The sequence below is a fragment of the Haemaphysalis longicornis genome, unplaced genomic scaffold (genome assembly GCF_048455015.1).
Source record: "Haemaphysalis longicornis isolate Haplotype H1 unplaced genomic scaffold, Haemaphysalis longicornis Haplotype H1 scaffold_1, whole genome shotgun sequence".
Lineage (NCBI taxonomy): Eukaryota > Metazoa > Arthropoda > Arachnida > Ixodida > Ixodidae > Haemaphysalis > Haemaphysalis longicornis.
The window spans coordinates 169,200,167-169,212,989 of NW_027526203.1; the positions used below are offsets into that span (position 1 = coordinate 169,200,167).

Sequence of the window (12,823 nt, forward strand, 5' to 3'; positions counted from 1 at the left end):
ATTATGCAGAGGCTGGGCTGCATTCCTAGTAGCTTGTTTCCACTGGAGGGGGCCACCTTATTTTCACTCGGCCGCCACTGCAGGGTGGACATTTCGATAGGACTGCAACACTTTTTTCGACTTATATCAAAATCCTAAATGCTCGCAGAAAGTAGTCAAACAAAATTAACACACCCAGTACTTAGATTAACGGGTCACAAAGTATCTCAGCCAAATATTCCTGCTCTATGCCCATCAGCTAACTTTGAAACTTGCTCAAAAGATTTTTCCCTCTCCTCTTTCTTGGCGTTCTTCGACCGCTGAAATTGCGTCATTACAGCGGTGTAGCGGCTATTGGCCGGCTTTACTTCAGTAGCAGCAATGGACGCATTCGACAGCCACTTTAAAAAGAAATCCACAAGACCAAAGCAGAAACGGAAGGCGTATCTGCTGTGACGAGCAAATCACGCAGTGCCGTGCTGGCGAGAACTCTAGCTTTCGAAGTGCTTCCAGACGCGAAGAAAAGAGTGAAAGCGTTTATCGGAAGTGTTAGGCCTCATTCACACAGCCGTCACCGCCTCCGTCACGACACCGTCACGTCAGAAAAACCATGACGGAGTCGTAGCAGAGTAGCGTTCGTGCTGGAGCTCTCAGTCAGAGTATTGGGTCGTTTGCCGAGTGACCAGTTTAGCCTAGAATTGAGCGTGCTTAATCTGAAAAGTAAAGAAAACGTCGTGATATGTACGATGCAAGGCGACTAGATTGCTGTAATACGAAAATAAATAATGGCTTACATATTTTACTTTGCCAACCGTGTGCTCACTTCTCGCTAAATGTAGCCGTAAAAATTGAAGTTGTCTGATTTGCTGGTTTACCGCGCGGCGTGGTGCAGTCGCGTTGACGGAACGGAAACGCAGAGCTCGGCTTCCCGTCGCCGTCGCAGCGCCTTCGGCGAGAAATCGCCCGAGAAACCGTCGCCCATTTCGGTAGACGGTGACTTGACGGTGACGTGACGGGGTGAAAAACGACTGTGTGAACGATGCTTTACAGAGTCCATTCAAAAGTGCGATGCGAGGCGGGGCCGAAGAAGAGGGCGAAGTGGGCGGCACGCGCCACCCCGCGGCACCCGGGCGAGGAAGAAGAAGCGCTCCGTTCGGCCAGGGCTCGCCCGTGACGCCGCGGTCCACCCACGGTCACAAAATTAGGCGCCGGGGGTCGAGTGGCCAAGTGCATGGATGGACAGCGCTGCCTGCGCTGACTACCTCGTAGTGAGCCAGATACTCGAGTACGTGCCCGTCAGCGACCTGTTCAACACCAGCGAGGTGTGCCGTCTCTGGAAAGCCATCAGTCTTGCCCTGCTCAAGAGGAAGCTCAGATACCTCTGCTACTGCCACGTAAGCCGCCAAGCATTGCACGCGGGGAGGCAAAGGAGGTCGACAGCAGGCCGAGTAACCGGGGTCCGCAGACGGAAAACGCTAGGATAGAATGAGTGCGCAATCTCAGACGGTCAGCCAGCATGGGTGGAATATAGGATTACTGGAACCACACGAAGCGCTGCGTTATGGCCGGAGTGGCTTTACGAGTTGTGCAAGGCCTTGCGATGTAGCCTTTTTTGGATGCTGCTTTGCTCCCGCCTTTGCCTCAGGGAAGCACTGACAGATAAGTATTTAGGCTAAAAAATCGGGCTATAAATCTCCGCTCCTCTTCTGACGCAGTTACCATACTGCATCTTTTATTTTTGAAGTGAAGTAAGGCGTGTAACGTGACGGACTCTATGAACAGTATAGGCGCAATGTCTTAATTTTCCATGGCTTTCGTAACTCTGTTCTGCGCACAAAGGAATACAAAAAAAAACTGGAACGTATCCAGTGAGGGAGATTTAAAACACGCGAAGGATACATTCACAGCTATTATACCCAGGCCGCTTGAGGGCACTGAAGAAACTGCTTCTATGAGCAGTTGGCATTAGTAACTCTACTGTATGAATAACGCGACTATCGGAGTTGAGTACGAATAACGCGACGATCAGAGACGTGAACCTATAGCTGGCCATGGAGGCGTTGAACACGGCTGTAATGCACACGCGTCTGACATCGTGCTGAGAAGTTGCTGTACAACTCTCTGGATCTCAGCTTTCCTAACGGCTAAACTGAACATTCCCATGGCTACGATTAGTGCAGTATGCCCCCTTCGAGTAGGTGCAGAACAAAGGGTCAACGGTGGCACATATTTGGGGCGCGAGCAGCCGTGCGTAATTTTGGTCGGTCACTAACTTGCCTTTAAAGCGCAGCTTCTGGCACTTGTGGTCTCCTTCTGTCTTATCGCGAGGTAATTTAGACACAACCTTGGCATTACTTGGTAGCCGAAGTGGGTGGCTTCAGTGCCCAACATTGGTCTTCTGAACCGCCTGCGTCTACATTCAGAGGTAAAAGTGGAATCAAGGTCTGAATGTCCTTCAAGTAACCAAGTCTCACTGGACCATTTTAACACAACCATAGTTGCTACGACGTAACAAAACACGCACTGCATCTAAGATTTAAAATCTCCCCTTGCTTGAGACAATACGCCATACATCGGGAAAAAACTTCGATCCCATGCGTAAGATCGAACCAGTGACTATCGTCTGAATGGCTATGGCGGTAGGCACTCCACAGAATTGCCTCTATTATTCCACTGCAACATCCTTGGCGGATTTCTGTTTTTTTAAAGTTCCGTGCCTTTCATTGACGGTGGCATTTGTTCTTGGCTTCTAGGAATATCCTATAGTTACCTACAACTGGGATGAGTTGCAGCTGGAGCGGGATTTTTGGCACAAACCTCAATGAAAGTTTTGCTTGTGGGCAGTGTATGACCGGGTAGGTAAGAGGAGCAGGATCGCATTTATTGTTCCATAGACACTTTTGGCCTTGTCTGCGCTTTAAAGGTACACTGAAGGAAATTAGGCCAAGTCTTATTTGTGGTGGGATTGGGCAGTTTCAGCGATGCAATTTATTATTTGACTCTTAAGCGGGCCTCTGGAGCCTTAGTTCATTGCGATGACCGGCAAAAGAGAAAACATTATGCGCCGTTGGCGGCGACCGCGTGAATTACCGCGATGGCGCCACTGTTTTTTAGTGTGTTCAAACTCAAATCCAGGCGTCATAATTTTGATTTTCAGCCACCGTAGTTCGGCCCGGCGGGCTTGCAGTTAGTCGCTGTAGCCAAAGACAGCAAACAGCTGTTGAGGTAAACCGGTGACGTACGAGGTATGTGGTGTGAGGTATGTGAGGTATGCGGCAAAACTGGGGAGGTACGAGGTGAGCGACACTTTTGGGCGCACTTTCTCGTGCAAACACGAGTATAAACCGATCGAGAAAAAAAACTCACACAATGGGGTACGCGCTCTAGACTTGGTTGTTAGGCAATTTTTACTACTCATATCTGTTGTCCTACTGTCTTTCTTGCTGTTTTTCCCTTCTTCGAGAAGCCTCATCTTCACTTTGCAAAAGTGCAATCTGATTGCGCAGAATTGCAGACAATGCTTTTCTTCTCTTTTGGCGATTTTGCAGATAAAATCGGAGGAGAAATGCCAAACCACAGCAAGCGGACAGCCAAAGTTTCTGGAAGACTTCTGCCGGGATCTCAGCCGGTTTATCCAAATTGCCCAACAAGCGGAGTGCAGCCCCACGTTCGGTTTCCTGTCGTATTCGTCCAACCCGAAGGACGAAAAAGCTGGTGAGTGGGCGCTGTAAGCGTGACCCTGTACAGCGCACTACGCGGCCTATTTTGCTACCGGGTGCAAAAAAGAGAAAGAAAAACCTAACGCCGTTTCCAGTTCGGGTTAGCGGACATTCCGTTCTTCTCTTGACCAGCTCTTCTGCGGGACAAAAAAAGAAAAATGTGGTTGATGCCTCTTTCATAGGAATAGGTAAAACACGCAAGTGAAATGTGCCTTTATTGGAGCGTTTATTGTGCACCCGGATGAATTTCCACATCGCTATTTATATTACGTCGGTATGGCACCGTTAGACGCATCAACGTTAGACACTGGGTTGCACGCGCCGCAACATTGCGTAAATCCGACTGAAACCACATCCCCTTGAAAACCGTGCGAACGAAGCGGAACCGAAACCGAAACCGAAAACAGTAGGTCGTGGAGGTTGCCTCAATTCACCCGCGTCCCGCGCATAGAGTTTCATACTAATATATATTAGTATGAAACTCCATGGTCCCGCGTACTCGAAGACGCTGGCATGGAGGCGCCAACTGTCGGCGCTCATTAGTGTGATGATGGAGTACTTAGCTTCACTTCTCCTAGGCGGCAGCATCTCCTAGACGGCGTCTGAATGAAGAAAGTAGAGGGAAAGATATAAGGCGCGTTCGTAGACCTACTTGCGCTTGAATTCGTAGGGCAGTGGGCAGAGCGCTGTGTACCTCCCATTGTGGCGAGAGAGTTCGTGGCTCGAATTCCGCCTATTCGTTTCTTTAAAAAGCAGGCTTCACTGTGCAACACTTAATGTGGGAAAAGCCAGCTTACCAAGCTTACTCCGGTCTTCGTAAAGTCGGCTTCACATTTAAACACAAAGGCATTGATGCGAAGGCATTATTTTCCGGGGCAACATACGCCATTTTGTATCAAAATCTGAAGCGCAGGAGGCGAACAGCTGCCCGACAGGTTATCGCGGGCCGAAGTGAGGAGGCTTTGAATACTATGCATATAGACGTGAACGCGTGCGTGTACGCACGCACACAACAGACACAACACAAACACACACACACGCACACGCACACGCAGACACACACACACACGCATTCACAGAACCCACATCCTACGAATTACCCGTCCGATGACTTAACAATTCGGCTACCGTGCCGGCCGCGTTCTCCGACAGTTTGTGGTAGTGGGTTCTGATGTGGGATCCGCTTTGCGGACGTAGGTGCCACATCCGATTGTGGTTTCGGATCCCACCAGGAGCGCATGCTTTCCTCCGTTATCCTTGAAGCATTTGACCTACTTCCCCGCTGGCTTTCCTTTCTCTGTAGTGTATGTTCGCGAGAGAAGCGACTGTCAAACAGGCCAACAAAGATTCCTGGTTGTGGCGTCAGCCGGACCGCGCGCATTTTTAGGTACAAGCTACCTCGAACCGCGTTCATTACCGACGGGTCTCGCCCGGGTCACCTGCAGTGAACATCTCGATTCTCAGGGATAAGTATGTGTTGCGGTCTGTACAATTCAGATAAGGAATAATTGCCGGCCCGCGCTACGCAGATGTTATGTAAGGCCATTGTGCGTTGCCACTGTGGATGCCAGTCATGATGTTTTCTGGCTTAAGGTACTTACAATGCCGTATTTTATGAGCAAAATGTTGATTTGAACGCAGCCCGCGGTGTGGTTTTCTATATGGTCGTTGCAAAAAGCTTCCTTTGCTCGAGAGCTCAGGTGAATGCTCGTTTGCAGTTACTTATTTTGTACAGGTAAATTTCGCCCTTTCCCACGTAGTACACTCTTCGCTAAGGTAACAGTTTTAAAATTTCCCAGTTCTGAAATATTTTGACCTTAGCCGCATACACGGCGCGATTAGTCTTTCGTTTAAGCTATGGAGCGCAACACCTTATTGTTTGCTGCGTGAAAGTTGACGATCGGCTTAATGAGAAAGCGTAGCACGTAAATATTTAGAAGCGGAGTCACTAAGGTTGGTTTGTGTAGTGCAACACCCTTCGTTTCCCGAGCCGCTAAACCATTGATAAGATGTTCGATTCGTAGCCGTGCGATAGCATAGTTCGAGCAGCGATCGCTTGAACGACTCAATCGCGGCAGAGGTGGCAGTGAGAGAGAGAGCGATAGATAGATAGATAGATAGATAGATAGATAGATAGATAGATAGATAGATAGAGAGAGAGAGAGAGAGAGAGAGAGAGAGAGAGAGAGAGAGAGAGAGAGAGAGAGAGAGAGAGAGAGAGAGAGAGAGAGAGAGAGAGAGAGAGAGAGAGAGAGAGAGGGCTTTAATGAATACAGAAGTTAGCCACTCGAATGGCGGACTTGTTACTTCAGGTGGGGTGAACATAGTGAGGCGAAAAAAAAGGGGGGGGGAGGCAGAAACAATGAAGAAGAGGGAGAATAAAGGGAAATAAACAAGAAGGGTAGAAAAAGAATGCACTATCAGGGGAAAAGATCTGAGGATCTCAAGGTTATACAAACTCGGCCAATCCTGAGTCATTTAAAAGAGTCAAAAGTGCTGTGCCTAACACCGCATCAGCATGGGTACGCCGTGTTCCGAGGAAGTGACAAAGTTCTAAGGTGTTTCCTCGCACTGCAGTCAAACAACTGTTCCTTTCGTTGTTTCTAGTTCTGTGGAACATTGCCGACAATAGCACAAGAGATGCCTCAAGTCCTCCTGCGTAGAGCACACCAAGCACAAAGAGGAATCTGCCCAGCCTATTTTAAATAAAAAGCTAAGAGTAAATGCAATATTTAGACGTAACTAGGGCAGGTCACCCTTAGTTTGTTTGGACAGGCCTTGAGGAAACGCAATGAGGCGGATGCGTTGAGAACTAGCAATGAAAACCGGGCGCGGGACCTGACCTCCTACAGCCGCTGCCATTTTCCTGTGTCCGATGCTATGCCATTCTTTTACGTCGTGGCTTCTTCGGACCGCGTACGACGTTTACGGCAGTCACTCTTAGCCATGCAAATGACAATAGGGCGTTTTGTAGCGAAAGCTACAGCACGCTACCTCGGGCAGTCTTCGCGGGGTGACCAGTTTTGACCTTGAGAGCTAGAGGTCAAACCACACCCCCTTCCTCAAGCGCCCGGCACAGACCAGCGCCCGATGGCGGGTAGAGATAGGCTGGGAGGGAACGGAGAAGCGCGCGGAACCCGTGCCGCCACCTGGCGGAGGAAGGCGAAGACGCCGCCGCCGCAGCGATAAGTGCCCGCGTCGAAGGAAGGCGACGTGCGCGGTGAGCCGTGTGCGCTGGAGTAGGACGAACATCCAGCTGTGGTCGCTCTACAGCGGCGACGCTTAAACAACGCCGTAAGGCGAAAAAAAAAAAAAAGAAAAACACGCTACTGTTGCGTCCAGCTTCGCTACCTTGTCTCGCGCGTTAGTGTGAGCTTCCTTCATTTTTTATTACTACATCGTGAAATTCTTTGCGCCTCTTTTATGCGCACCCAAGTACCAAGCTGATACCCTCTCCGCAGCTTGTTGTTAACATACGCACAAGGGCAACAGGAAATTTATCACTGCGTGATGACGGCATTTACTGAGGTCCAATGAGCTCACAAAAAGTACCGCAATTTTTCAACGCCGTAAATAAATTACCTCAGGTGGACGGACGGAGATAGCCTTGCGCCCACCATTGGAAACATTGTGCTTGAAAAAGCAAAAACATAATCGTACAATTGTGCGGAAGGGTGGTGGCAGGACGCAAGTAGTGTATTTTGCCAGCTTTTAAGCGCAGACGTAAACTGCAGGGGATACAATTACGCCGGCCGAAAACGTTTCACTTGTTTCCCCCAAGTTCGAGCTCTGACGAGTCAAGCCGGCTAACGTAGCGTGACCGTGTCCTTTCTTTTTGCAGTTGTCCAACAGGTCCAGAGGCACCTGTCGCCAAGATGTGTGGTTGTGTACCACCGGTCGAAAACTATAACTATGCGGCCCCGGGACGACCCTACCAGGGCGTGCAGTGTGCACAGGGGAATAACGGGGGCGTTCCTGTTCGGCCCGTCACCGCCGGGACTTACGCCGTGCCCTCCCCGCACCAGCAGCCCGCCTGCTGCTCCGGGACAGCCGGGCAGCAGCCGCCGCAGCCGCAGCCGCCGGCGCAGCAGCCGCAGGTTGTTCCCTGCTACGGAGGCGCCCGATGCCCCGGAGGAGCCCCGCTATCGGCGCCAGTGCAGTTTCAAGCGCAGCCGGCTGGAAAAGCTGTCCAAGCTGTGGCGCCGCGCTGTGCTGCGGCGGCCAGTGGAAGACCCCTGTCTCCGGAATGTGGCCCCGGGTGTCATGCTGTTCCACTCGTTTCGTATCCCCATGGAGGACGGCCGCTGCCTGACAACTCACTGGAGAGAAAGCCATACGGGGAGGGTTGTGGCCGTGTCCTTTATGCGCCTCTTCCAGGAGCGCGATGCAGCGCATGTCCGCAGCCTGCTCCGCAGCTTCCGCAGAGAGTTCAGCCCATGCCGCAGCCGCAGCCGCAGCAGCAGCAATATTGTACCCCGCGGCCGCAGCAGCAGCCCCACCAGTACTCGGTCCAGCCCGTCGTACGGCAGCATCAGCAGCCGCAGCCGCAGCAGCAGCCTCAGCCGAAGCAGCAGCAGCAGCCTCAGGGACACGTTTGTTATCGTCCTGCAGAATTCCATGGAGGATACGCGGGAGCTCCAGGTTCTAGTGGAACTGTTCCCCCAAGTACCGGTCATGTCCATCAGTGGTGAGTTCCTCAGGGACGAAGAGCTGCTGCTCATGGGAGAGCCGCTGTCCGAGCGAAAGGTGAGCACTCCCCTCCTCTCATTCCCAGCCGGCTTGTATACACCGTCGAGCAGCGTGTAGCATAGTGTACGGCTCTGGCACGTGCTGGAAAGCAGCAACCTTCGCAGCGCCTAAACTCACGAGCCTGCGCGGTACGTTCTTGTGTGCGCGCATCGCTGCCATTCACAGGCGAATCTGGTACGCCACTAAATTAAACGACAGACAGCTGTAACTATTGGGTGTAGCTCAGTAGGCACACTTGTCTCTCGATTTCATGAACGTAATGCTTGCCCAGTTCTCAGAGGTTCTACGCACCGTAGAACCTCTGAAAACTGGGATTCTACGGCTGGCAGATGAGGTAGGCCGTAATGGAGTGACAAGAAGTACTTCGGCCACAATGGCTACTGCGCGCCGTAATGTTCCGTACACAGGAGATTGCTCATTGCTCTTTTTTTGTTTTTTGCCCTCGCCAGGAAAATAGCCGCGAAGTCTGCGGATAGACTAATCGACCTGGCGTTCTAGCACAATGACGATAAAGCTCATTCGGTCAATCTTCATGCCATGGTTTGCAACTTGCGCCAGCCATGCTGTCAGCTTAGAATTAACGACACCGACAGAGGAGTTCCTACTAGTTTACGAACCAATCCTCCCCCATTTTCCTTGTGCTTAAATATTGTCTGAGAATGTGAAACACAAGTGCTACTTCTCACCCATATTCTTTGGTCCAAAACTCTATCGCTGCCTATATTCAGTAAGCCCCGTTTTTATGCAAGTTGCTTACGTGAACATTAGAGGTGTCGAAACGATATCGATCGCTCGCAAAATTGTGAAAGAAGCTTCTGTATACCATCTTCAACAAAGCACGTACTTTCTCTCTGGCCTAGGGAGACAAAATCACGAATACAGCACAAGTTGTGTTATATCGTGTTAAGTATAGTTAGACGGATACCCATGAGAATTTATGGTTTGTAAAATCTTCAAATTTAAAATCATCTCGAGAATTGTTGGGAAGTAACATTCGTGTGGAATGTGCACTTAGTAATTTTTTTCTTCAAATGAAAGAAACAACACATTTCTATTGTATGTTTCTGAGCTCCAAAATGCCAAAGGGCCGAAGTAAGAAACTTTTGGAAGTCATACTATAGCTGCATATACGGTGGAACTTGTGTTCTCTAGTTGATAATATGCAGGCCTTTTCCTAACGTCACATTCGCTGCTCGTAAACTAACAGTTACGGCTGTAAGGGGGCTTATCTGCACAAGCGTTAGCAAAGGAACGCGCGGTTTAGCTGCTGAACAAGATTAAATTGAGTTATAGCCAGCGATGCCTGATGGAGGTCTAGATGCGAGTCTTTTATAGGTGATGTTGCAAATACACAGATCGCTCAACCATCAGGGGCTCACTTGCGTGGGGAGCGTAGGTGGCATCTTCGCCATTGCCAACAGATACGGCGGGAAGGGGTTCGGTCTCCCTTGATCTCATTGCAGTCTTGGTATTCCACTCTTTGTGGCTTGCGGAAATCGACGTCGTAGAGGGCGTCGGAGCAACAATACCACACGGCGCTTGTTTTCGCCAAAGGCTCAGTGGTACGTACGGGTATAGGCCGGATACGGACAACTTCGTGCAGCTCTATCACGAGACTGCTCCGCCGCGATCACATTGAATTCAGGGATGCAATAACCCTATTGAAGGCACATTATCGCCCTGAGGTACTCTTACAGTGAAGTTGCATATGGTCCACTCCACGGGATTTTTTTGGGTTGTGGCCCGTCAGCACAGTAAGCTTTGCGGTAAAGCCAAGTTTATCGCGGATGTTGTGTTGCTCTCAATCTAATGTTAGATGTCTTGGTAAAAAATGATAGCGCAAGTGGTTGACAATACGGCTCTATTACAGTAAAAGCTCGTCAATTGGAACTCGAAGGGGACCATAAAATTGTTCGAATTAAGCGGAGTTCGAATTAGCGGGCGGGCGCTAGAATGAATGGACATTGCGCCACACTGAGCGGGCAGAACACAGAGGCCACCTCTGGACTTGTTATCGCGAAATAGGCGCTACTACACGTCTGTGGCTGGTGATTTCGTAAATAATTACGCTGTTTATGCTCGAAAACACGTTTACTTGCATGCCACTGTCGAGGCGACCGTAATTAAAAGTAATCGGTCACTGCGGAAGCGAAATAAGCTGTCGCAGCAGCGTAGCGAACGCGCTACGCTGTTTTTGTTTTTTTGTTTTGCATCTCTAGTAGATTTGCTTGGTTCGGATTTGCAACACATTGTAATCACTGTAGGCGGACTTTTTGTGTGAGGAGCGAGGGAAACCAAGGAATGCCGGTTCGAATTGTCTATTCTGGACACCAACGTGTTCGAATTATCGGAAGTTTTGTTAGTTCGAATTAACCGAGTTTGAATTAACGAGCTTTTACTGTATTGCGCTGAGTTTCATTTACTTGTTGTAGTTAATTTACCGTTGAGTTACAAACAATGCGGGATTTCTTTCTGCTCTCAATACGTGCACAGGCTTCTACGGTAAGAGCTTTGTTACAGAAAACGGCTGTTCCTCGGATTTTATCAGAACATCCCTAAATAAATATGACGTTGAACTGCTGAACCGACTACATAACCACGAGGAGTTTTATACCACCAAATATCACGGATGACTATCAATCGCAGGTTTAGTAGGCATAACACGAAGCCGAGCTCCTAAGCCATTCTGGTCACGTCACAAAGACGCCATTGAACAGACAGCCCTGCCATGTGTTTGCCTGCTGGTATAAAACTGTAGTCGTTCCAAGTTCCAATGCGCTACTTAATTCAGAAGAATGTGAAATCGCAAAAGTTGGAAACAACCGCGTTGTTTCATACATTTGTTTGCACTAAGCCCTGTCATACACGCGAAAATAAAATATTGTCAAATTGACATTAAAATTTAAATGCACATTTGTCATTCATTTCATAATAGCACCTTCACCGGCGTTTCAGCAGGCTCGTCGTTCAATTATGTAGCCAAGGCTCATTGTCAATCTTTTTTTTTTTCCATTCTTCCCCGATTGCATCTCCACCGTGTGGGTTTCCTAGTTATTTGATTTATACGCGTGTCTCGCTGGTTCAGCCGCCCGATGTTTTGTTTTCGCGCTTCCAACGCCTGTAATTAGGAGTCAGTTAGTAGATGAGCCGACCGCTCTCGAGTAACGGTTGCTCCAGCGTTTGAGCCTCAAATGGGACAAAAGCTGTTGAGCTTTCCTCTGCACCCGAGGTATAGCCCGCTCCCGACGGCTTCCATAGCGAGCCACCGAGAAAATAAGCGCTGGTTTGATGTCAACACGAATGGTAGACACAAGATATCCGAGACGAGACATGGTTAATCGAGATTTAGTACTTTAGACGAGCCGCACCGACGCCTAAATTGGGTATCTCTGAAAAAGCCAGCCGTGAGGAGAGAGAAAAATATATTCATTAGTCCATCTGGAGCAACAAAGTGAGCTCGTAGCCTGTGGCGTAAACTACATCATGACCGAAATTTTATTTCAGGGGCGTTGGAAAATGTTCGACTCTACAAACCACCGCAGCCCATTTGCACCAGTAATTTCATGCGGTCAATTTATATGAAAAGACAATTTACATTCAGCAAACCATAATAAATATCAGAAGATTCAAAAGTTTCGAGCACAGTATGGGAAGTGAAATGTGCAGCTCTAGTTGAAACAGCTGCTTCGCTCAGTAGATACGAGATCCTAAGAGGCTTCTTTGAATCACGTGGACCGTTATCGGGTTAATAAAGGTGCCAGGTAAGCAGCGAGCACCCGGGAGAAATCGACCGGAGGAAGGTGTCAGGTCACTAACACATTAAGGCGTTCTGACCCCCGAATTCACCTTCACTTTTGCTAGGCCCGTGATTGTTCAGAGTGGCCTAGGTGAGAGCGCATGCAGTTAATTGCCATCGTTTCTTGTTCGCAGGTAATTATCATGGTCCTGAGATTACTGCCCCCCGGCGCCGAAGCCCACGTCATTCTGGACAACAAAAGTGACTGAATAAACGTTGAGAGCCCCTGGAATTCGACGCATGTGTGCACGTCTCGCCGGCCCATGTCCTCCAAAGAGTGCTTGTGTAGCTACTTTTAAAGGTAGCCAAAACTATGCGCGCGCCTTGTGGAAAGTTTCGAGAAGCAAAACTAGAAAGCGTAAAAGTGTCGCGTCGCTGACGTACAGGTGCCGCCAGAAGTATTTGGAGCACGGGAGCTGAGGCCGAACCGCATAGGAGCGCCTTGTAGAATACGCATGCGCGCCTGCCGACGGCAATAACCCATCTATACTTCTTAATCCACTTCTTTTAACACGGCTTCGAGCAAATTATTCGCAGCATACTGGTCTCAGCGATGGCGCTGATAGCATACCCACCTAAA

At 49.4% G+C, this 12,823-nt stretch overlaps 1 protein-coding gene across 1 annotated transcript; it reads left to right on the forward strand.

Annotated features, from left to right (window-relative positions):
* The first annotated feature begins 1,157 nt into the window (after positions 1-1,157).
* On the forward strand, positions 1,158-12,470 carry LOC144167190 (uncharacterized). Its single transcript, XM_077696541.1, has 4 exons — positions 1,158-1,373; positions 3,528-3,693; positions 7,540-8,444; positions 12,378-12,470. The coding sequence occupies exons 1-4, from the start codon at positions 1,215-1,217 to the stop codon at positions 12,450-12,452; spliced, it is 1,305 nt and encodes a 434-aa protein (XP_077552667.1). The 5' UTR covers positions 1,158-1,214; the 3' UTR covers positions 12,453-12,470.
* The last annotated feature ends 353 nt before the right edge of the window (positions 12,471-12,823 follow it).